General features: G+C 36.1%; 1 protein-coding gene across 1 annotated transcript; it reads left to right on the top strand.

The window, feature by feature from the left end:
* Positions 1-2,589: 2,589 nt before the first annotated feature.
* Positions 2,590-25,717, top strand: LOC104627397 (testican-3-like). Its single transcript, XM_010295598.1, has 7 exons — positions 2,590-2,619; positions 3,678-3,738; positions 6,027-6,146; positions 15,655-15,876; positions 22,632-22,694; positions 23,952-24,089; positions 25,365-25,717. The coding sequence occupies exons 1-7, from the start codon at positions 2,590-2,592 to the stop codon at positions 25,535-25,537; spliced, it is 807 nt and encodes a 268-aa protein (XP_010293900.1). The 3' UTR covers positions 25,538-25,717.
* The last annotated feature ends 1,231 nt before the right edge of the window (positions 25,718-26,948 follow it).

The raw sequence follows: 26,948 nt of genomic DNA on the forward strand, positions 1-26,948 counted from the left end.
TAAATAAGACAGTAACGTATTTATCGCATGTACTCTTTTGATGATGAATTGGCTGTTAAGTAATCTGAGCTACATATATTTTGTTTTATTGACTTTCTTTTGTGTTATGAAAGTTGGATGCTTCCTACTTTAAAAAGTTTAAGCAGAGAATATTTTAATTTCCAATAATTTTCAAATAATTTCAGACATGAATTGTATTGCTTGCTATCTGGCTCACCGAAATTGTAAGATGTTTTATATAGTAAGTCATCTTGCCCTGGACTGATACACAGTTTAACACCATTGTGCCGTGATCAGTCTACTGCTGTACAAGCCCATTGGTGAAAGAAGGAAGGCTGGGGCGGCAGGCTGCAGCAGGAGCAGGATCCTAGCCCCAGTAGCCCATCCCACAGTTTCTCTGGAGACGCCTCTGCAGCTCCCGTGGAAGAGACAAGGTAGTGAACCAGGAGCAGTGCCAGTGCCAGCTACTTTCCTCAGACAGTCATCTGTGTGTACTGAGCCAGGGACAGGAGCGAGAACAGAAAGCTGCTACATCCTGTCCCACACCTTCTTCTTGCAGTGGCTGCATGTTATCCAGACATTGACCCTGTCCCTTTCCAGGGCAGGAAGCATAGGAAATTGAGAGGACAAGCAGAAAGCACAAGGGGTTTCTTTAGAAAGGGAGAGAAAATGAAAGAAGAGTTTATCGAAAAGTCTCAAAACAGTGAATCCACCCCATGTCTAATTTAAACTTGCATAACGTTAAAGCTGACAGGCCCATCACCACCTCCCAAAAGTTCTTGTGCTACTTCCCAGAATTACTTCCCCCAATTTTTGTTCTTTTGTCACCGAAAGTATTTTCTTTCTGAAAAGAGATTTTTTTACAAATTGGACTTTCTGCAAGATGATGAGACTTGAGACAGCTCTGTTCAGTAGATTGATAGAGAAACAGAGATAATTTTAGGCCATATGTATTATTCAACAGTCTATTTAAAGTTTGCACTACATATAGAATAGAATCATTAAGGTTGGAAAAGGCCTTTAAGATCATCAAGTCCAACCGTCAACGCAAGACCACCATGCCCCCTAAACCATGTCCCAAAGTGCCACGTCTACACGTTTTTTTGAACACTTCCAGTGATGGTGACTCCACCACCTCCCTGGGCAGCGTATAAGTTCTTAAACAAAATTTTACCCTAGACTGTACCTGACTATGGTACTTGCCCTGTAAGCCAGAAATTATGCTGTTTTCCTAACTTGAGAACTTGAGAATTAACTGCTCAGTGTGCTGCTTTTACTTGTTGCAGGGTGGTGAGTAGTCTGATCAGATTGATCCAAATTAAAAAAAGTTAAGGTTTGAATCAACATTAAAACAGTGCACTATTCGTGATGTATTAGGTTATGGTAGCCCCTATTTTTATGAATAAGTTTGAACCATAGATGTAAAGCACAATTGTACAAAAAGCTGTAAAAGAATAATGTTATGAATTGTCCTGGAATTTCCTTTTAGCTATTCACTATTCATGCATACTGTACAAAAATGCTTTATTGGAAATTTGTAAAATATGGCTTCTACTATATGACGTTAGAGTTGTATTCAGTTTTGCAATTTGCTATGCGTACGTATGACAGCTCTAGAGCAGCTTCCATATTATTTTCCTAATATAAGAACATGCAAAAAAGCTAATACACAATTTCTGGTTTTATGTGTTTATAACAACATGGAAGCAGGTTCATGAAAGGTGCACTGTTTCATGTACTATGTTAATAATAATTAAATTTATTTGGAATCATAGGATATTTATAAGTACACTATTTGAAGCAGTAAATATCTTGTTTAGCCCCAAACCTGAAAATACTATAATTTTAGAGCTTTTCTAATTCACTTAAATATATAATTTTAATGAAGAAAATATTACGCAAATTTAATGTTAAGAAGTTAACTTTGTAGATGCCACACGAATTGCTACTTATATAGAATATATTGTAAGCACCATTGTGTGTGAAGAAAGAAGTGTATGTGGTTGTTCTTTTCTGTCAAGTTTTGGCTCGTGTGTGTTGAGATGGGACCAAACTGGGGGTTTACTACCTGATTTACCTTTTGGGAACTGTCAAAAGATGGTCTTTTCCGTTGAGAACATTTCTCTGTCAAGGCAGTGCTCATCTGCTTCTCTGAGTTACCTGATGGGTAATGAGTGCAGCTTTCCTCCCACTGTCATGGCTTAAGTAGTCCAAGCACCTTGTACCTAACAACTTAGGAAATAGGAGGTGTTGGCCCAAAGGTGCTCAAATGCTAGTCTCTAACTATAGAAATAGCTATACTACTTTAAGGATGTATTTGCCACTACTAATACCCTCTGTTCTCACACACTTACGTAAAATTGTTTTCTGCTTTGTCATTTTCCAGTATAAAATAACCACATTTTAATAAAGTCTCTTTTTTATACATATATTTTCTAATTCTCATGTTAGGATAGTACTGTCTTTTTTTCCCAGTAATCACAATATAAAAAACTGAATTATTTTCAACAGATTGTTTTATGTTTCTGAAATGTTTCAAACAACATAATATAACAGAATGTTTAGAGAGGACCATATGCAAGTGTAACCATGGAAGTGAATGAATACTGGCATCAGATGGTAGGGAATTAAGTAGCCCCAACCAAAACCACTGAACAGGAACCATAAAATAAAAAATACATTCTTTTTTTTTTTCACTCTTATTCTGCTATTTTAATGTTATGATAGCTAGATCTTGAAAAGCATTTTGGGAAATAGTAAGTATACTGAAATCTGAAACTTAAATTTCTCAGTGGGAAATTCCGAAATAGGGGGAAAAAAAAAAGGTGGGGGTGAGAGATCAGGAACCAGAAAAAATGTCCAGTGTATTTTACTTTTCAGCAGTCAAAATTAAATCACATGATTGATTAGTTATTATATAACCAACTCAAAATTTTAACATATTTTAAACATCCTGATAGAAAGTTTCATGGCAAGAATTCTAATTTGCTGGCTGGTTCTACCATTTAAATCTTTTTCTAAGATGCTAGTAAATGAACGAAGTGTTCTTTGAGAAAAAAAACTATGATAGTCAAATATTGAAATATGGACCATTGTTATAAACCCATGCTTTAGATTCTTGCTGAGAACAGTTTGTCCATGTAAATTATTAAGTGTGTGGATTAGTATAGTTCTGCTGATTCTCTCATATATATTTCACATATAGAAGACATCTGCTATTATTTGACATCTTAGAAATGTCAGGAACCAAAACTTCACTGTGCGTTTAAATTAATAATATAGTAAATTTAATTACCTGCTATGTGTGAGAGCTGACTCCAGCTTACTATGGGGTGTAAAATAGGCAAGTGACAGTTTTAATCAGTTTGTTTTGCATTGCCTTGATTTTTGAAGGTGATCTATTCCTGTGGTAATGTTATCAAAATCATTAAAATGAACTAAAAAATTATTACAATTTTCTCATTCTTTGTTTTGAGATAAAAACCATAATTTAAATTGTCAGGCAAAGATTGGGAAAAGGGTTATAAGAAGTTGAAGTTGGAAGAATGCCCCTAATCTCAGACCTGATACGGGATGTCTGATGCCCAAAATGTGCCATATGTACCTTTCATTTCGAAAGGAGTGCAATTCACAGGAGCACAGAAAATGTCATTTTTATGTCGTATTGTACATTACAGTGGGTGGTACCAGATGCTGAAACAGCAAACTATTTTATTCTTATACCTCATAGCCAAAGAGGTACCATCTCCTTTTCTTGGTGCTTTGTTTTTGCACCTTAATGAGTTTAGGAGATGATCAGCTTCAGTGTGTCTATTTCTGCTTCTGCAGAAAGGAGGAATTCATACATTTTCTCCATCATGCGGCTGCCATGTGCATCTTTCTGTTAATGTTATTCAGGCTAAGCTTTTACTTGTAGCTGGCACTTCGTCATGCTCTCCCTTTTTTATATACACACACACATGAATATATTCATTCATTCACATATGAATATATTCATATGTGTGTGTGTCTGTGTGCCTGTAAATGAGTTTATATGCTGGCTCTTGGTAGGTCACCTCAGCATCAGAGGTTAATCAGAGTAGCACTGCATATAGACACATTAGAAGTAGATGAAAATTGCCAGGTCGGTGCACCACATTAATGTAGCTGTGTTATTTCTGGGACCTGTGGTAGTATTACACAGTATTGTGCAGGTTAGATAAATCGAAGCTGTTAGATGGAAGGTCACGTACCCTTAGTGATTGTGCTGTGCTCCATACCTTTGATTCAATTCTGTAAGTCTTTCTCTAAACCAAGGAAGGGTAGTCAGAGAAGGGAAAGATATTATTCTATTTCACCCATAATGGGAAGGGAAATTAAAGAGGAGCAGCGTGTCCCAAGTTATATCTGATTCTGTATGCTGACCTGTCAGCTGGTGCAAGGATTGGTAAAGGACGGTGGTGGTGTAGCAAATGTAGAAATCCCACAAGTTTGAATTATGATGTGTAGTCTTGACTCAGGAGACCATTTTCATCTAGTTGCTGTGATATGACATTTTTGAGCATACATGCCCATGTATCATTAAAAAAATTTGTCCCCCAGTTCCTGATAGAGTTATCAGAAAAAAAATTTGTTCCATTACACACAAGAAAAGCACAATACAAGTTTTATAAAAATGTCAGTTCATAATACATGCAAATGTGTGTATAGATTGCACCTAAGTCTTTCATAGAGAGAATCAAAGTCTGAAGAGAGACTTCAGCAAAAAATTAATAAACAAATGCTTAGGTGCCTGCTGCTGTTGTACAGGTGTTGATAGTTGTTGACATAATGACGTGTTTCAGTCTTACTCTAAAAAACAAATAGGTGTTTCACAGTGTTCAGTTTAATAAAGTGTGCTGAAGGCTCTGTCACCAAATATTAACGGATTGCTACCTAATAAAGGGTAAGTAAACTGAACTTGAGATTTATGTTCAAGAGCAACACTGTGAAGCTCTTCTAACTTAGGTATGAGCTCTTCAGACTGTAGCTTAGTCAGTTACTGGTAGACCTGGGAAGCAATCCTGATTTGGAAGCGATAACTGTTGACAAGGGCAGTGGCAGGTGTTTTGTTACCTAGGGAGGCATACATGCAGTGCCCGTCCTGCTTTTGTCATCTTCCAGGTCCTGTTATTTCTCTTGTCTTCTCCCAGTTTCTCTCAAACACATGAAATCGGAAGAGTTCTGGTAGGGATATCTGCTTGCTCCAAGCACACCTTTTCTCCAGCAGGTTAATATTGAAGGTGAATAGGCCTCCTCACTGCATATCTCTATTATCTGCTTCTGCCTTCAGTACTAACTACCAGTACTGTACAACACTTCAGCCAGTCTGCTACTAATCTGCTGCTCTTGATGCTACAGATGCTCTCTTTGGTCTCGCGTGTTTTTTCTACCTTTGCCATCCTTCCATCACCAAGTGTTGCCTGTACGGTTGCCTGTTTGCGGTTAGGTGTCAACGGATATTGTCTTGTAAAACTACATTCAATCAAATAACCTTTTGGGACACTCCTGAAGCACGTTTTCTGTCAACCTTATCTTCTCTTCTCATGCTTCAGCATAGGAAAGCAAGTTGAGTGTTCCTGCATTATATGCCTAAATCACATCTCCAGCCTGTTCTGGTAGTGCTTTTGTTACTATTGCCTTAATGAACATAGCAATGAAACTCCAAAAGACTGTCATGGGTGTCTCTGCCTTACAATCTCATCTACAGTAAGATGTGAAAATACCTGTGCCAGAACTGTTCATAGTAGTTTGCAAAGGATGTTTTTAATTTCTAGATATATATAATTTCATAATTGCTTTATACATCAGGCATTTTTTTCTGAGGACCCTAATTGGTTTTTGAAGGCATGCCTAAGTAATGAAACTGACTTCATGAATCAAAGCAAGCTGTGGAACATACATGTTTGTATTATTTTATGTGTTTTACCTTTTCAAACTATGCTAAAAAAAGTTCTATTTAGCAACCAGGAGAAAAACATTAAACAGCTCTGCATTTTATTTTACAGTGTGCCGTGACCTGGAATTCAGGGAGGTTGCAAACAGATTGAGAGACTGGTTTAAGGCACTTCATGAAAGTGGAATTCAGAATAAGAAGACTAGGATTGTTCAAAGGCCTGAAAGAACCAGTAAGAGATTTCTACTTGTCTTATTTGATGTTCTCTTTGATACTTTTCTGTACTTTTGTATTTCCATTGCTAAGACTTGCCTTATACTCATGAGGTTTATATAGGCATGTGTACGAAACCATAACTTTGTGCTTTTCTGAAGTTAATTTCTTATTTTTTGTGCTTTTCTGAAGTTAATTTCTTATTTATGGCTTAGTACTGACATAAGGTGTTCACTTTAAACTTTCAATATTATTTGGCAGGACTTTTGCTTGTAAGAGGAGGCTGAGGGGAGACCTTATCGCTCTCTACAACTACCTGAAAGGGGGTTGTAGTGAGGTGGGTGTTGGTCTCTTCTCCCAAGTAACCAGCAATAGGACAAGAGTAAATGGCCTCAAGTTACACCAGGGGAAGTTTAAATTGGATATTAGGAAAAATTTCTTCACCGAGAGGGTGGTCAAGCATTGGAACAGGCTGCCCAGGGAGGTGGTGGAGTCGCCATCTCTGGAAGTGTTCAAAAAACGTGTGGATGTGGCGCTTCGGGACATGGTTTAGGGAACATGGTGGTGCTGGATTAACGGTTGGACTTGATGATCTTGAAGGTCCTTTCCAATCTTTGTGATTCTGTGATATGTGGGTATTTTTAGAACAGATTCTTCAGTTGCGTGAAGCACTTTGGTCTGTGAGGTCTGTGAGCATGAGGAGCTACTCCGCAGAAAATGTTATGGTCTCATTCTGCTTAGCTTCCTCCAAAGTTTTAGGGTCTGTAGGACCTTTCCCACGTAACCTGAGCTAGTAAAGGAATATTTCTAAGGCAGGTAGAGAGATGTATGTGCCTTTAAAAGCCTTCAGATGAGGATCTTCTCTACAAATACAGTTGTTCCAAGTCAGGGGAAGAAAAACAGGTTTCTGGCCCAGTTTACAGAATTTCCTTTTGGGAACCTTCAAAGTCATGAAGTTCTGTTCTTTGACAGTATAAAGAATTCACACAGACTTTAGGAGGTATCTGAAATTTTAGGCACAAGTTGGACTGGATCCTACTCTTAACAGTTTTTTGAGAGACAGAACCGAGAGTTGATTTGGGTGGTTAAGAATAGTCTTTTCAGGGATCTCTTTCATCAACAGGTAAGGAAATATAATCTGTGTGGAAAAATCTGCCTTCATTGTACTACTGACTTTAAATTCCCTGTGAACATGGTGCTGTCAGAAGTGTTTGACTTACACCTGTAACATGGTACCAGAAATGAATCCTAAACAACTAGAATGTTGTACAAAATATTAATTGATTACTATGCTGGTTTTAAATTAGACTTTCTGTTTCAAGGAGTTACATCTCATCAACCTTAAAATAGAGGCAGTGCTGTTACAAGTATGTTGAAAAGGTTGCTGTTTCTTATAGGAATGGTAGGATGTAAAAATGGAAGTTTGATGATAGGCTTTGGCAAATTTATTTTCTTCTTACTAAAACAAAGCAAATAAAATTGTAGAAAATGGTTACATGTGAAACATTCAGTTTGTCCTATCTTTTCTCCTTCTCTTTTTCTCTTTAAAAAGGAGTTTTTCAACAAAACCCACAGTGTTTCACAAAAACATTGAAACGACAGCTGGTTAGAGTCTAGTGTTTTAGCACTGTGGTCAATTACTCAAATTACATATAATTGTGAAAAAAAATTGCTTTCAAGTATGAAAGACCCTATTTGTGTAATATTCACTTTATTTTATAAATAGCAAATATTTTCTCAACTGAATTAGTTTGACAGGCTACTGCAAAAAGACAGACCACCTATAGACAGAAAGTGATCTAATGAATATACGATCAGCAGTACTTTCCTTCATTTGTCTATTTGGGGATGCAAAAACCAGTTTAAAAACTGGTTTCATTAAGGTAACTATATGCTTTTTCTGGTATGTACATGTCAGAACTTCAGAATTTCTCATTTGAGGCAGCAAAAGACACTGCATCTTATGAGAAATTAACATGTCTGTGGTTTAGAAGAAAATATTAGGTCACTACGTCACTGTAAACACACAAAGAAACAAAAATAATGATAATCATTCAACATGGTAAATGTCCTTTCTAATATAACTAAGAAATTCTTAAAACTGTTCTTTAAGAGCTAAGGTCTCAAGTAGTATTCCTAATGAAATCCCTCAAAGTCAGTCTCCAAAGCCATAGTACAAGACAACAGGTGCATTGATTTTTAAGTATACCAGTAAGCCCCTATTTTGGGGATGTCTGAGAGCTAGAAATAAATCTTGCAAAGAACTTCTTAGTCAGGTATAACAACCTTATACTTAGCACGTGAGACTTAGTGATCTGTTCAGAACAGCTACAACAAAAAGCCACCTGAATGCAACTTCTGCTTTCAGAGTTCTAATTATTCTAGAAGATCTCCAGAATTGTTCATTACCTTTGGGGAGTTAAAAACCTGTTTTGGCACCCTTTCCCCCAGGCTGTCCTTTATTCTGGTCATAGAGTTCCTTCCTCAGTGAAAAAACATTCTGCATTTAAAAAAACCAATTTGTGACATCCTTTCTGGTTGTCTGTTTGCATTTAGGGTTTTTCATATTTCGGCCTCTCTGGTGGCACTTGGGACAGGATTTATTAAAAGGCTTGGGTATAATCCTTCTGACCAAGGTAGATATGATGCAAGTTTATGCTGCCTTGCTGGTGCTTTTCAGAATTGTTCCAGCTATTAAATAGTCCACATTGATTCGTACAATCATTAATATAATTTTGAAACAAACCAAACAATAGTGTTCAAGTTGCTCTGCTAGAGCCATCAATATGCTGTTAACAAGTTAAAAATGTAAAATGCCTACATTATTCTATTTTTACAAGAGTTACATAATTTTGTTTAACTGACACTTATTTTTTTCCAAAGCTGAATCTTATTAGTAATGTAGATGAGAATATTTCAAATAATTCATAGGGTTTTATTTCCAAAATCCCTTTTGTGTCCAGATGTATTCATATTGCATATATCTAGAAGCATCATTACTATAAATGCTATATAAACACTTAAATCTTGCTCTCAGACCATTTATGGTGTAAATAGATGACACAGGGGAAAAGGATACTTCACCCCCCCGTAGTACAATAATACCCTCATTATTATTCCCTTGTGGATGGGGAAATAAGGAGTTGAAAAATTAAGTGAGATTTTACGTACCTGTTTAAAGTCTTTTAAAATAATTTTTCTATTTCTGTATTAATTTTTTGTGATAAAATTCTAGGGGAATAATGCATCAAATGCAAAGCAGAAAAAATACCGTAGTCCCACAAATATTTCTGCTAACAGGCAGTCTATTTCTGAGAATACTTGTGTGCCTTGTCATGTTAAAAGATGAAAGACCAGAGGCCAAAAGTGATAGAGAATCTTCTTATGGCTTGGGAATAATACGATTATTTGGAGTCTAATACAGTAATAATTTTGAAAATAACAGAAAAATACAAGAAGTCTGAAAGAAAATTTCTTATAATTGTCTAGAACTAGCATGGTCAGATATTATTACACTAAAATTGCCAAATACCCTTACAAACTTGCAGCAGGAAAAGACCGATTTTGCATAGAAAGGTGTAAATAAAATTAACGATTTCAGATTTTTGCTCGGAGGTTTTTACTTCGTTCTAGCTTCCTTATTGATGAAGAGACACAGCTGACATTATGCAGAGGTAAATTAAATTTCCCTGATCTTCACTGCTGAAGCATATTTGGAAACCCTGATGTACAGACATAACTTGTAAGCAGAACAGTAAGTTTTTGCTTACTCCTGTCAGTACTCTCCCATACAGTCATTGTATAGTTATAAGAGATAAAAAGAATTACAGTTTTAAACATAATTTTTGATGTCTTGAAATTGCTGACTGCCTGAGAATTTGGCTACTTCCTGAGATTATCTCTGAAAATGTCCTGTAAGCTGTACTGCAAAATTGTACAGGCTGGCAGCCTGAACCATGGTTCTAGTTTGCTAGAAGGAAAAGGTTCATCTATTCACTTTCTGCATGTGTCAGGTTAGCATAAGCCCAGGCATCCTTAAAGCAAGGATCTAGAAGAAGAAATCCAGCCTAGAAGTGATTCTGAGCAGGAATTTTAAATTAATCCATCTTTACTTAAAATAAAGTTTCCGTTAACTAAATCAGTATTGTTGACTGAAGTTTGTTTTGACTCAATCTTTTGTACAGAATTATTCTTATACACAATGATTGTAGCATTTTATTTTATTTCTTCCACCTCAGGTGTCTTCCACTTTTCCTTAACAGTGAAGTTTATTAACTCCTATTAATAAAATGGGTAGTCTGGTGTTCCACAGAATACATTTCATCTGAACTGTCAATCTATCAGCAAATTGGTAGCCTTTCAGCAATGGGATTAATTTTTTCTTCCCCCACCTCCATATAAAATTCTCTAAAGCACTTTCTCGAAAAGGAGACACTTCAGGGTGTCTTGCCCTAAGCCCAGCTCCAGTCCTATCTGTTCGAGCTGCGTAACCACAGCGAGCAGGAATACATCACAACTTTAGACAGGTGGCAGGGAATGTTATCCCTAATGCTATCTCCTCCTTGGTCAGCATGGAGCCAGATGAGTGTCACCGAGATCAGCACTTTTGTGAACAGCAAATATGACAAAAACATTCATGTCTGCTTAGTCTTCTTTTTAGTTTAGTCCTTCCTGCTCAGGTCTGTCCTGATAAAACTACATTAGGAAGGCAAAGCTGTTCCCAGCTTGTGCATGGTAGGCTTCAGCTGGGAGATGCTGTTAACTGAAGATTTTCTGGTAGCCAAAATATTAGACAAGTCCATCACAACTGGAAACCTTCTTGCTCTGCAGCTTGCACGCTGAACAAGTAAAAGCCAGGGCAGTCGGGACTCTAGCGGAGTGCGTGTGTGTTTATTCCCATGTATGCTTTGCCAGTGTCTTTCATTGTAGTGGACAGTGTACTGGTATTGAAAGGAATCATGCAGTTTACTTCTCTTGGCATATTAGATAAACAATTTTTATATAATGCTATATATGAGCCATAGGTATGTATGCTGTTTTGATTTCCACGTAACGTCGAAAGCAATCTTCCTCAAATCGAAGGATTTATTACTTACGAGCTTAATAAGCAGGCAAACAGTAGTTTTACCTTGAAAAGCAGATTATATTTTCTAAGAGTTGAAATCCTCCCTTGAGAAATAATCAGAAACACGGGAGCATTTCTGTTGGTTCCTTTTGAGGAGAAGTTTTGAATGCTAGTGTGGACGCCATGGAGGAGGGGTATATTTCTCAATAATACTTCCCTTGGCATTGATTTGGCTGAGGAAAAGAGCTTAAGCTGGTACTTCACATTTTTCTAGACAGTGTTCAGAAATAGCTGCATAAAACCTCATTTCAGTACAAGGAAATAGATTTCAAATAAGTGGTTAAAATGACAGAAAGATAAAATCTTCTTTTGTAATTTAGACATCTGAGCAGCAGTTCTTGGTCTCTTCAGTATTATGTCCTGGTACTTAATCATCAAGAATAAATTACTGTCCTTCAATTATACTGATTTTCCCCCTTTAGTTTCCACTCTTTGTTTTGTGTCACAACTGAAAAATGTGTAAGAACAGCATTCCGGTTGGCACTCAAAGTGAAAATATATGTAGTCTGTTATTTGGGCAATTAATTTCCTAGTTCTAGGTCACCTGGTGATTTGGTGATTCTTAGTGCTGTATATCCTGACCCCCTCATGTGTCAAACCATGTTAGCAGTTGTTACACTCTAGGTTGTACTTAAGTGTTTTCCCGACTGTCTTTCTCAAGTATATCACCTTCAAGAGTGACACCTGTATTATTTTATCAATATTATAGTAGAGGAAGAAAGTCATTGCAGAGAGAAGGCACTTCGGATAATCTTAAGTTTGGACAGTTCCTTAAAGGTTTTTTAAAATTAAACCAAGAATTTTACTTTACCACAGTAATCTCTTAAGGGTTTATAATGTGAACATGGAATTGATGATCTTTATGTGGCGTGGTAGATCTGGAAGAGGTAGACTGCTTGATTTTAGATCAAAGCTGCTTCTCTCTCTGTCAACATGTGCCTGGCTTGCCTCTGAAATACTTCAGCCATTTTTATTTATTTCACCTAAACTAATATTTGACCTAGATTTCAGGCATTTCTACACTATACTGCAGTGACTGATGGTTATGAAAGAGTTTGGCTTGGTGAAACAAGTCAAATGAAAGCTAAGATGATATGTAATTTTCTCTATTTAAAACACTAAAATTGTAAATACCAGAGAAGAGAAATAACTAAAGAAATAGTAAAAACAACAACAAATATAGCTGGGCTGGAAATAAAAATACAAACTACTTCAGAAGAAAATTCTGAAAAAAGAAACATAAGTTACTTTCAAGGTAAAGCATGATTAGTTTTTCAAATTCTTTCATCAAAGAGTTATTTAGTAGAAAGCTAGACCCCATGACCCACAGTGCTTTTTCTCCAGTATATGACGTTATTTAATAGATGACAGCTTTAATATAAGTAAACTTTATTTTTCAGGCTTGGAAATAACAAAAGAAGTTTCTTATATGAAATGTTATTGTTTGAAGTAGATTTATTAATTCTGATGTGCCAGTTATATTCCTGTTTTCTAGGAAGTGTATATCATAAATATCAGACTTCAAACTCTATATTTAAATATTAAGCTATAGCTGTGTTCAACTTTAACTGGATTTGTAGAAAATATTGAAACATAATGACATGTTTGTGGTGCTTTCCTTTTGATATCAGTGATCTGTAGAACAATCATCTGGTTTTTTATGATACTGCTGACTCCAGTGCAAATGTTTTAATTTCAAGCTCTGTCCTTAACTGTGACAAATGTAATACATAAAAATCCAGTGGGACACCACTATTAGACACAATTTAAAAAAAAAAAATCTAAAAGCTATATAGAAAGAAGTGAGAAAAAATTGAGGAATGGGAATAGAGGATGAACTCAATTCACAGCCTAATGCTAATTAAGGGAATCAAGAAAAAAATAGGGATAAAATTTTCTGCAGATATATAATATTGTTCCAAACTTAACTTAGCATAAAACCTTTGAAATGTTCAGTGGTCTTTCACTATTCTTCAGATAAATTTATTTCTTTTTAGATTAAAATTTGAAACTGACTGAGAAAAATAAAATAAGCACGTGTCTCTTTTTTTTCCCTTTTTCCTCAGTAGAGTTTATTACATACATAACACTAGCTTCTAGTGTCATAAAATACGGAGTACTTAATGGTGTAAGCTTTTCCAGCATGGACCACAAATGCTAATTTAAAAATACTTTGTCCGAAGCTTGAAAGTGATGCCTCTCTCAATAAACTGACGCTTAAAATTCCACATGCAGGTGTATTATCTACAGTTATCTACTTTGGCCCACAAGATCCATCCCTGAGTACACCTTTAAAGTGGCTTTTCTCTTATATTCCCTACTAGCTGGCATCTTACTCATTTAAATCTGTCCCCTCATGGTTGCTCCTTTTCTGCAACTTGTCTTAGCGTTGGGTGAGCTGGACAGAATGCCAAATTCAGAAAAAATTTTGAACGCGCAAGAATAATTCCTGTCATCATGCAGGTACACAAAAGGCAGGATAGGAAACAGTACGTTTCAGATTGACCCCTTGCTGAATCCAAGGTCTTGAGGAGGATCTCTAGCTAAAAGGAGGACTAGCAGAGAAAAGAGAAGTATCGGGAAGTGTTAACAGGCCTTCAGGAACGGAGCCTTAGGGGTAAATAATGTTATACTGAACATTCATCCTTAGACAAATGTTTTAAGGTGGAGGAACCTTGCAGAATTTTTCAAATCAGAAACACCTGTCAAATAATGTTGATATCTTTTACAGATAAAGTTGGATAACACATGCACTATATAACCTTATTCGTTCGGTTGGGGCCTGTTTCTCTCTTCTCTTCCTAATTCACCAAAAAATAAGTTGTTTAGTCTTGACGTTTTATCAGGGGCTGGAGAGGAAAGGAGAGAGAGTCTGTTGGTTGAATGCTTGGATATGTTTTTAAATTGTGTTAAACTCATTAAAAATATCATAAATATCAAATAGCTCTTTTTTTTTTTTTGCCTTTTTTCTTTTCATTCTGCCAAGCAGAAATAATAATGAATGGAACAGATCAACAGGGCGCAAGAAAAAGTGAGACTGCCCTGATAGTCATCATAGTTAATTTAGGATTTCTGGGGAAGGGGAGTTTATGTGGTTGTCTGACTTCCACAGGGAGTTTTTGTTGCTATCAGCTTTCTTCTTTTCCTTTCCAAAACGGTCGTGCTACCATAGCATGGACACTTCCACATACATATGTATGTAAAGGAAGAACTACTGATTTCTAAATCTGATTACTGAATTATCCAAGTTGACCTCTTTTAGCAGTATAGAAACACTTTTCAGATCTCTCTATCGTTTTCAGAACAAACATTAAGGCAGGCAGGCTTGACTGTACCAGCGGCAGGAGCTGGGAATTCCTGTGTGCCCTTATGTCAACTTTGCTATAGCCATATTCACCAATCTCATTTTTTCAGTGCTCAGTTTTAGCTTAAAGTTTTTAGAAGAATAGTATTTAATAGCACTAAATCTCCTTCTGTATTAGGAAGTATACTCAACTGCCTGGCCACACGCATCCTAAGCCCGCGGTGCGACCCATAGCGCATGAACAGGAAGAAACGTGTGTGTATATCAAATGCAGCTCACATCTTCTACATAGGCACCAGGCCTGGCGGTTTCTGAATTTCCCATCCATGTCCATATGCAAGTCTGCATGTACTTTACAGTTGATGCAGGAAAAACAAACATGAGGTCTGAGCTCTGGCTACGGGAATAATTAACTCAGCCTGTTCCTGATGACCCTTTTTCCAAGCAACGATTTAGGAAGATGCAAGCTGTATTAGTAGGTCTGATGCTGGCAGCTGGCTGCTCTTAGCAATCATCTTTTACATGGCCTCCTCCAAGATGTAAAGGACATCAGGTAAAGGTAAAACATCATAACTTTCAAGGAATTGCTGAGACTGCGTATCATGTTCCTTTTTCATAGAATTGAATATATGTTATAGGAAGAAAAAAATGGACTCCCAGAAGTTACCTGGAATTTATGGTCATCTTAGTTCTGTAAACATTGCAAACCACTTAAGCTTCACTTTCCTGATTTATAATATCACTAAAATTCCTCAACAGAATTATTTTCCAGAATTATTTCCACTGTAGATCATTTAATACTGTACATAATGTGTGTGCTATAGGTATAATGTTTGACAAGAAAACTCATATTTCTAAATGCTTTGAGACTGATGGTGGGATTAATATTTTTAGCAGGTTAATTTAATCATTTTTTTAAATGAAGCTGCCATTTATACGTAGTATTTCAATAGCATACACTGTTTGTGTACTGTATCTTTGTACCACTGGAGCAATTTCACTGATGCAGCATTCTTTTGTGGTGGCTGAGCTCAGCAGCTGCTGTATCTTTCTGGCTATATGATTTATTTATTTTTTTATTTTATTTTTGCCTCTTAGGATTTGATACCAGCATTTTGCCAATTTGCAAAGACTCTCTTGGCTGGATGTTTAACAGGCTTGATACAAACTATGACCTGTTGTTGGACCAGTCAGAACTTGGAAGCATTTACCTTGACAAGAATGAGCCATGCACCAGGGCGTTCTTCAATTCTTGTGACACATACAAGGACAGTTTGATATCTAACAATGAATGGTGCTACTGCTTCCAAAGACAGCAAGGTAAAAGATGAGAACAACCTGCATATGTACAACTGACCTTTATGTAGTGCTTTATCTTTTTTTTACCATATTAGGAAGTTTACAGTGATCTACAAGCTCTTAAATGCCGTACCGTGAATTTATGTTAAGGTTTTTGACCTGTTGTGAATACCTAAAATGAAGTAAAAAAAAAAAAAACCAAACCCCAAGCAACCATCCAGGCAACCCAAGCTAAATGGAAAGGCTTGCTAGAGGTTCAAGGATTGTAAATAAAGTGCAAATCAGCAGCTAATGCTTTTACAGCAATATTGTTTCTCATGCCAACTTCCAGTACGTATGCGGAGGAAAGAGACCAAAATAGGGAACAAAATTACCTAAATTATTTCTTTCCCAATCCAGTTTGCCTACATTATAAAATAAACTTTTTTATTGCTAAGGAAGGGCAACTTAATGTTCTATTTTGTGAGCCTATTAAAATAATTGAATGAACATTATGGATAAATTTATTTCCAGTCATTTGGACCTAAAACCAATTGGTTTTTACTGCCTAGATGTGATTTGGTTAAATAAATAAACACAACATCTAATAATTATTTTCCTGAGAATCATATAACAATTTTAGATCTAGGTGAGACATTGCATAAACTATATAATCAAACGAATTGTAATGAATCAAATAATTTACTCATTAAATATTGGCTGAAACTGGACAGAATTGTCCCTTCATTTTTCTTACTAACATGAGGGAGATTTTCAAAGGGAAAAATAGCAAGCAGGGTCCAAATTTCTACTGCCAGTAGAGGATATAAGACTGATTTAGTGGAAAGTTTGCAAAGTCAGTTCACCCTTTTTGAAAATTTTAATATCAGATTTTAAATCTCACTTGTGCCTTTAGAACTCTCGTGATAAATTCCCGGTAGCACTCGACATCTATGGTTTGACTCTGATTTCTGTAGAAATAAATATTTTTATCATGCCACAATTGCCAGTTGTAAATCTGAACAAAAATAAAGCTGTACTTCTATAGATACACACTAAATAGCAGACTTCTTTTCTTTGGTAACTTCGTAGTTAAAAAATTAACATTTAATCTTTAAAAAACACCTTGTTTGTTTTATAGTAGAGCAATATTTTGGCTTTTATTTTTATAAGCATGTATGTACTGCTAACAAAATTAGTAAATGAAAAATAACACATCCCAGAAGTGAAGTAGTTCTTAAAGTAAAGAACATACCATGGTTTTTTGGTTGTCTTTAAAATAAAAGAACTCCACCACAGTAATTTCAGCTTAATATATAAACACCCTTACTCTTTGGAGGGCAGCATAATGCTTTTCAATTGTCAGAGAAAGTACAGCACGTAACATGTGGCCTAGTGTGGTCCAAGGTTCTTCTACTAATTTCATGTAATGCATGTACAGCATAACCAGGACATTAAGAAAGCACTTCTACAGATTTGTTTCAAGTAGTTTTGCATTCTATAGCCTCTAAATACTGTTTGTCTAACATACTTGCTCAGTGTACTGCTAGAACCCAAGGACTGTATCATAAAGTGATCTAAACACTACTGAATTATATTAATGGTCCCCCGAAGGCTAAAAATCTGTGATCCAGCTTTCACTGACACTGATTTTCTCCATTGCAGAATCCAACATTATTAAGCTTTTCTTCCCTTTTTACCAGTTTCCTCACTGTCTTGACCATGGTGTTGTGAGAAGGTGCTGATTTAAAACAAATTAGATAGGTGTTGGTACCACAGTGTGTTTGAGCATATAGTATAAAAGATGCATCCTCAAAATTGTAAATCAGGTGAAATCTTAGTTTTGGCAATCCTTGCATGTTAAATATGCACTCCATGCCTCCAAATTAACACTGTCAACAAAATCTGTATTCTCCTTTTTTGAAGACGTAAGAAGAAAAAAAACTTATAGTCTTCTTTTGTCACACCTTATTATGTACAACTATCTAGAGTCCTAACTGAATTGTCTGTTCCTAATTTGCAGTGTTATGCTAAACCTTGTAGTAATGTTCATGTTTGGTTATGTTTTACTTGATTGAACAGTCTAAATAAGACTTTTAACTAGACCTTTACTATTAATAGCAAAGAGATGGCTAGGTAGAGAAATTTAGTGGCTTCTTTCTGATGTTTACTAAAAGAAGTTGATGTCAACAGAATGCTTCGAGCCATGTAGACAGCGCTCTGTTCATTGAGCTTAGTAGGTGCTTTCTGTGCAGATCTAGTTTTACAGCACTGCTGTTGATTAACAATGTTCAAAGTGAATATAAAAGTTAGTCAACAGTATGTATTATACTGGGATAGAAAATCCATTGTGCTTTTTTAAAATACATAGTATTTGCTTAAGTCATTAGCTGAGAAGCCGTCTTGCTCTTTGATCTTAGCTTCATAGTTCAAGACTGTCAGGATCAGACAAGTACTTGCAACTCTTCCTCATTCTTTCTGCTTGAGGTCTGTCATGATGCATTGCAGTAGACTAGACACATTACTGCACATTACTTACAACTTCTAGTCAATATAAGCAATTTTTTACGAATACTTAAGTCAGATCTTTCTCAGAAAAAGATCTTCCTGTAATAGCTGTCCCGCCTTGACTAAAACTTAAACACTTACGTATGGCTCAGTGGTGCTTATTGCCTTTTTTCCTGGCCTTATTCTGCTTTAAGTATAGTTCAGTATTTCTGAGATACATTCAACACACTATAATGCATTTCTGCAATGCTTCAAAATCTGCACTTTGCCGGTGCCCTTTGCAAGTCTTCCTGTATGGTTTGGTGGCTATTGCCCTCTAGTTTCAACTACCATTCATGCAAGTGCTTCAGTGCCCATCTTCAGAACTGATTTTCTTAGTTGTTTAGTGCTATCTTAACACTTTAGTCCTTACCTAAGTGCTGAGGCATTTTCGGTGTTGGCCTTTTTATAGGTTGAATTTCTTTCTGCCAGTATTTCATTATTATTACAGCCTTGGTTTTTTTGCATCACTGCTTCAGAGTACCCAATTTTGCTGGGAATATTAATGCTTATATACCTAAATATTTCTTTACTGCAGGCCTCTGAATGGATCTGTTAGTCCAGCACTTCTCTAGATTCCCTTTTTCTTGCAGAATGTTCTGTCTGTCAAGTCTGGAAGACATCTTTATGACTTTAAAACTAGTCTGTCTTACATAAGAATGATAATTTTCATGATTCATATTTCTTACATCAGTTTTTTCAGATTGCAGGGCTTCAGATATGCTTATAAATGATTCTAAAAGAAGGTGCAACATGCCCTAACACATAGTTGAAGTCCCCTGAAACATTTCTTGAAGTGCAGTGTTGGTGCTTTAAATCGCTGAAGTTCAAGCCTCAGTTGTCCAAGAACAATTATAATACTTAACCCCATGCACAGACAAGGCACAACATGGCAGCCTAATCTGCAGTGGACCATATGCCAGAAGCTAGGGGCTCTGCCAAATATTACCTACTCGAGAGATGGAAAATCACTGTTTTGTAATTGAGTAAGACAGAGAATCCGTGAAAGCTGGACGCTTACTGTGTGGGTAGGAGCTCCTTGAGACATATCTGTTAAAATTCCTAGGTAGTCTTTGTCAAATCTACAAGTTTAACTCCCATTGCTCTGTTAATGTGCCTCCTTTTGGTAAATCAAAGCTTACTCGTACTAGCCTTGCAGCAGCTCTTGACACAACTGAATATTGATGTCTCAAGGGCCAGTATTAATAACATAGGATACTCTGGTGTACATGAGTACTTCAAGCACTGAAGAACTGTGGATGGCTGCTGCTAAGTGGTTCATGAATCACTCGTAACAATGCATTGATATTGTCAGAAAGACAATTTCTGCCATATCTGTGGAAGTAGATTAAGGATGAAGATGATTAGGTCTCTTATTTATATTCAAATTATCAGAAAGGCTGATGTCAGATCCGTTTCTGTTTCAATGGAAGCCACCACACTGATTTTTGTAAAAGAATTTTTTCTCCTTGGCTCAAGATTCCCAAAAGTTGTCCAGTGACACTGCTTTTTTATTGAAATAAGTTCAGAAATCTGAAAGAAAGCTTTTCCAAACTCAGGAACTAACTGGAAAATAAAGAAGGAAGCATTATGATTTGGGGAAAGAGGAAAAAGGTTATGCTGTGGACCAAAAGGAATTGGTTGAACTTCTAGCCTGCCGTTCTCTTTGACAGTTTTAAGCACCAGAGTGATTTAGTATTGTTAAGAGTTTTTGCTGCTTTTATCCTGAGAAGCAAAGCTTAAGTGTGAATCTTGAAGACCTAGCTTCTGAGAAGAAGAGAGTTTTGGGTAAGTAACTTTCTCATATTGCCTTGTTACCTTTTGGTTAGTGGTATTCCTTTTTGTAATTACACCACCAAGGATGGTGGTATACCACTAAGCTGTAAATAAAGATTTTTTTTTTTCTTTAGGGATAATCCATCGATTTTACATTTCCACATGTTAGTGTTTATGTGTGCAACTCTAATTTACAATTTTTTTCCGTAGAAAAAAATACATGTATTTTTTTCTGATTTGACTAGTTGTTCTTCTTCAGCACATATTTCCCATCTTCTTTGAAAGATAGAATACAATAGAATAGAATCATTTAGGCTGGAAAGGACCTTTAAGATCATCGAGTGCAACTGTTAACCTAACACTGCCAAGTCCACAACAATCCTAGATCCTTCTAGGCTGTGGTACTTGTGTGCATAAATGACTATCATTTTTTAGATTACCGATTAATTTGAAATACCTTTGGTTTAAGAAATAATTGATCCTCAGAATGTTGTACAATTAAGAACTTAACTCTTTAAATATCAGGAAAGACAGCAACCTTAGTTTTGAAAGGTAATGAGCATCTTTTGCATAATAGTGAGCATGAACATCATCAAAGCACTTCTTACAATAAGAAATTTAAAACTTTATATAGCCTTAGCAAATACTCGAAGACTAAATACTTAAAACCCAAAACCCACCCAACGATGTCAAGTTCCAGTGGTTTTCCAGAGCACACACACAGAAAATTGCTTGGCTGCCTGGAAAGATGTCTCTTGAAAATTTGTTCTGGCACTGACTCCTGTGAACAGTATTTTAAAAGTAGAGGGTACTTTTAAGGCCTTCACTCTAAAAAGAATCATTATAGATTTAGCTGAAAACCTAGCCCACCAGAGTCGAGGCCACACTAAATTTTTATAAGCTTCTTTAAATGTATGGGATATGTAAACAGGATTCAAAATGTAAAGCCAGGAGAAATTAACAGCCTGCTGTCAGTGAGGGGTTATTATTGTCTTCCAGTTTCTATTTGCTCTGTTAGATAAGAGTTCATTAATGATACCAAAGGCCTGTTGGTATATCTAGTCTATGCCAGCCAAGAGGTTCACCAGAAATACATTTTTGATCCCCAGTTCATCTAGGCATTAGTCACCAGAATTTGAGCATTTCCGTAAGCAAGGCACCTCCATGTGCTGTAATGTATTCTTCTCGTTCCTGCACTCCTTTGTGCATCTTGTGCTGCTCTCAGCTGGCTAAAAGGTGAGCACCCTTGTCTTCCTTTAGGAGGAATTCAGGAAAGGCTGCTTTGGACTATTACCAATCAAGTGATTTTTGCCCACCCCTTGCTCTACACAGTGACTGGGTTCTGGTGTGTGTCTTCATCAATAAGCTAGGCCAGTCTTACTCGTCTTTAAATCAACTCAGAAGGTTTTTTTCTGTTTGCATGGGAAAAAAGTAGTCTCACTATATTTCAGAAAGGAGCCTTGAGTTAATTGCATGGCAAAGATGTATTCTAAGTAATCAGAGTCTGCTAAAAATGGAAAATGCATTTAATATTCATAGAATGTGAGATTTTAGTGAGATGTTATCAGAATATTGTCTGGGAATGGTATAAGCTAAAGACACATGTGAGTAAACTCAGAAATACTGCTCCTGATTCAGAATGCCTTTGTGCTAATGGTCTGATGTAGTATGCAGTATCAGTGTTCAGAGATTAGTACTTTGCTGTCTTTGATTCTTTCCACTTATTCAACAGTAAGGTATGCACATTCATGTCTTATTTCCTTCCCATTCATGGGGCATACTGTGACTTGCTTTTATAGACAGTAGAAAAGTGATTCAGAGCTGGACTAAGCTATAACTCTGAAGAATGGAAAACTGAATTTTAATACCTATTCTGCCTCCTACAGCTATCTGAAGTTTGGCCAATGTTTTTAACTTAGTTTGCTGAATATGGGATTTGTACCCGTGGCATTCAGTCTTAAATTGTTGCAATAGAATCACAGTCTTGCAGACTTCAGTGGAGAAAATTCTTATTTTCTTACTGTAGTATGTGAAATACAAAACTTGAACATTACTTCTAACAAGGACAAATGGGAAAGAATTGAAAGAGCCATCCTGTTTCTAACCAATACATGAGGCAAGCTTCACAGTCACACTGATTTCTGTAGACTGATAAAATAGAGTTACTATTTTGGTCTAGCATTCCTCGATCCTCCAGACTAGTGACTAGATGCTCACTTACAGCTGGCTTAAGTGGGAGTGGCCTTCTGCACAAATCCGTGATGGTGCTCTAATTCATAATTCTGGAGCTTTAGGAAGGTGCAGTAATTCTTTCAGCTCAGAGCTTAGAACACGACTACTAATGCAGGATGTGTGTGTTGCTTAAGATCAGCAGTTAGAGTGACTTTAGAACATAGCAAACTGTGAAAACTTAGTCATATGCTTTCTTTCCTACATACAGTGTAATATGTTTAACATTTTTTATGTCATTTTAGACCCACCTTGCCAGACAGAACTCAGCAACATTCAGAAGCAGCAAGGAGGAAAGAAGCTCCTAGGTGAGCTATAGATCATTCTTTTGAAGGTTTTATTGCTTACATAAATAACCCTAGTGAAACAGCAACATAAAATCAATATTAATCCAACAAAGATAGACTGCAGTAAATTCCAGCAACAAAATTTATGGAATTTTTGAAAGCTATTAAACTTAGTTTTATTACCGTACCTACCAGAAGATATTACATCTGTTTTATTACCCTAATAGAAGGTGTGTTTTTACAGTTATAGAGGGGACAGTCTAAGGCACTCCTAAATTAGTATCTCTGCTGATCCTTTACCTGTAATATTCTTTAAATAAATTAAATCTTTGTTGTGAGTCAGTTTATACCATATCAATACTACTGAAATGTAAAATCTTCATTTTACCATTAGCCACTGTATTAAAGCTGCAATAAAAGGCTTGGCCCAAAGTAGTCAAAACTGTATTTCTGCTAAGGATGGTTTCTAACAACAACTGTACACTTTAAAATGCTTTCATATGAATGTTTTGTTCATTGTGGTTTGTCTGCATTTTATGTTTCTTTCAAAAAGTCTCCATTTGTTCCAAATGAAAAACAGTGGATTATTCAGCCTTAGGCAAGTCACTGCCTCACAAAATCAGTCCCTGATTGTGTCTCTTGTACTCTTGGTGGGGAACCCTTTTGGCTGAGAGCCTAATTTGCTGCAGTATTTTGCATATAAATGCAAATGTAACATTCTTTTTTTACATTTGTTGCTGGTAAAATTGGTGTGTTACCCTGCATTTGTCTTCTCTGGTGGGGTAATTAAATATTAGTAGGTAACTAAGTGGATTGTAAAATACATGTTAAAAAAACCAGCTCCTGAGCCTTGTAGCAGATAGTTTGTTAGTCCAGGAAGCCTGGCCCTTATTATTCAGACTTGTTTGTACTACACAGATTATAGAACATCCCATTCAGGGTTGGGTGCTACATTTGAGGGTTTTCCCCAGAATACAGCTAAGATCTTGACTGAGATGTTCAGGGAGTAAGGAATATGTATCACAGGATCAATGCAAAATTTAAAAGAAGATTGGTCACTTTATTTCTTTAAATCAGTCCAAGACTGATATGGGTTATTTTTGCTCACACATTTCATATATTCAGTCACTTTCTGCTTAACCAAATTTAGTAATAGTAAACTAGTCAGTGTCGGGTCTGGAATGAGGAAACAGCAAAAGATAGTTACTTTCTGCTGTAATCGTTACGCTGGCCGAGAAGCAGTTTTCGATATTCTTATTTAATATTTATATATCACAGGGCAGTACATCCCCTTATGTGATGAAGATGGGTTTTACAAACCAAGTCAGTGCCATGGAAGCATAGGGCAGTGCTGGTGTGTTGACAGATACGGTAATGAGGTAACGGGATCCAGAACGAACAGCGCAGCAGAATGCGGTAAGTTAAGAACCCGTTGTGGCATTTGGTTTAGAGGTGTTACTCCCCTTGATTACCAACCAGATTAAATTTCTTCAGTAAGAACAGATGTGGGACCCAACTACATGGATTTTGAAACAAAAATTAATAAATTATAACTTGTTATTGTTATGGCTTCATTAATTTTTGCAACTCCTATCACTGTATCAGCTATTAATAGACCTCATGTATGTTTTCAGCATAATATATATAAATCTAGGGAAAATTAATTATCTAGAGCAGCATTAGACAAGCCCCGAGATGCTTGATGAAATCCCTTTGGGTAATCAGCATTAGTGAATTCAATTTGACTTTTTTTTCAGTTTATGTTTGAGTGAAGTGCCAAAAGTTCTAGCACACTAAATCTTCCCTTATTTTTCCCTTCCCTGCAGCACTGTGCAACTTCTTCCAAGAATTCCCATGTCACCTTTATTTGATGTCCCAGATATTAAAAATGGCAATAAAATATTTTCCATTTAAAAAAAAAAAGTCTTAGATTACTCCTTCCCACTTCTTCTGCAACAAAAGAACATAGCCTGAGACAAAGGGTAAATTTAACACAAATTTGACGTACAAGCTGAGGCATATTGTCCATCTAATCCAGGATCCTTTCTAGATAAAGGGGCAGTTCTAGATAGTTCAAGATAATACGTAGGAACTGAACAATAGACAGTGTATATTATCAATAGTCCTTATTGTCATCTGTAAGTTGGACTTAAATCTCTTTCAGTTATTCCTGGGACTCATTATAGTTATACAAATCCATACAAATTGTCTCCTTTTGTTAACATTGAGAAATGCATCCCTGTTTAAGTGGTCAAGGGGTAACAGTTTTAAACTAAAAAGGGTAGATTTAGGCTAGATCTAAGGAAGACATTTTTCACAATGAGGGTGGTGAAACACTGGAACTGGTTGCCCAGAGAGGTGGTAGATGCCCCATCCCTGGAAACGTTCAAGGTCAGGTTGGACGGGGCTCTGAGCAACCTGATCTAGGTGAAGATGTCCCTGCTCATTGTAGGGGGGTTGGACTAGATGGCCTTTAAAGGTCCCTTCCAACCCAAACTGTTCCATGATTCTATGGTTTTCTTAATTTTCATATGATTTATGTTACATTTCTATGTCACACTGTGTAGTTTAAAAAAGGTAATTGTCCTGAAATTAGGTATTCCTGTGTGCCTTTTGTATGCTTATGTATATTATAGTATAAATACATAGTGTATCTTGTGTGTCTTTTCTATAACTATCATACCTTTTTAGCTATTGATTTAGAGACTTCAGGAGATTTTGCCTCTGGCGATTTCCATGAATGGACAGATGATGAAGATGATGAAGATGAAATAATGAATGACGAAGACGAAATTGAAGATGATGATGAAGACGAAGGAGATGATGATGTTGATGATGACGATGATCATGATGGATATATCTGATGATATTAGGGGGTCCATGAATTGTACCTTTCTAAAATTCACAAGATGACATTTCATAAAATCCCTTTGCTCTCCAAGATCAAAAGGATTCTAACATGTATATTTTGTATGATTATTTCAAACGTTGCAGCTGGAGTCATAGACTTTTTTTTTTGTTTAAATAAGAATAATTATATTATGTGCTTTTGAGTTTTTAAATGCCTTTGTGCTGAAGAAAACACATTGGAAATCTAGCCTGAAGAAAGAAATGTTATGTGCTACTGAAACTATAAACGTGCAAAACACACTATAAAGACAACTAGTCTCTTTAAAATTCTGGTGAAAAGATATTTGCCCTTATTAGAACTGTGCATGTCCTCTTCAGAACACATACTGTAACTTAACTTCAGTTCTGTCAGTTTTTTAGGCCCTGCGGGCTTTGCAAATTGCCCATTTAATAAATAAAAATGTATTACAGTAGAAAAACATAGGTGCACAAGTACCAGCTTACCAGCCTTTAATTAACCAAAGGTATGGAGAAAAATTATAAGAAGGGAAAAATAAAGCAAAGTCATCCTCTGTGTTTGCGTTTGTACTTATGATTTTATTAGGAAATGGCTAGGCTATTGAAAGGATTTTTCAAAAGCATGGACAAGCACCAATTCTGTAATTCTGAAGTTTTCTTCTCTTTCCTTAATTTTTTTTTTTCTTTCATGTCAAGGTCGTATAGGCTTTATCATTATTTACTCAAACATTCCTTCAACCTTTGTTGTTTCTCTGTATTTCTCTCTAACCAGATTAGTGAAAATATTTTACATGGGGGAAAAAAGTTTGCTTAAAATTATATTACCTTTATACATGACTGTATTTCAGAGTATTGGCACTTGCCCCAAGGTAGATTTTAATAAATGTATAATATTTTTTATTTTCTTAATTCAGGAAATAGTCTTGCATCTTTATCTTAATTCATGTTGTTTTCTGTTACTAGTGCAGAAACTTAGAGAACGTATTGTAAAGGTGCCTTGCAAAACAGAAATAGAGAGGTTTTAGCATGCATACCAGTATAGGATGTTAGGCAATAGCTAAGCACACCCAATTACCAAATTAATACCAGTATAGGTACTGCTGCTGGAATGAAGAAAATGGGTTATTTTAATTTTTTTCCTATTGTTATGTAATTACCATGTGGACTAGATTATAATTACTGTGTAGAGTAGCACTTAAGATTTGACTGTAGAGAAAATTACTTTAATCACTGTATTTATGTTAGCATGTTAATTAATTGTGTAGACATTTTGGGACTCCACCATCTTTGTTCATATCATATCTGTTGCTTTCTGCCAACAATAAAATTGATGTGGCCTGTATATTGTAATACTACAGGCTGGGTAATTTCAAAAATGGATCACTGGTTTCCCATTGTTAATTAAAA

Source organism: Phaethon lepturus, unplaced genomic scaffold (assembly GCF_000687285.1).
Source record: "Phaethon lepturus isolate BGI_N335 unplaced genomic scaffold, ASM68728v1 scaffold1131, whole genome shotgun sequence".
Classification (NCBI taxonomy): domain Eukaryota; kingdom Metazoa; phylum Chordata; class Aves; order Phaethontiformes; family Phaethontidae; genus Phaethon; species Phaethon lepturus.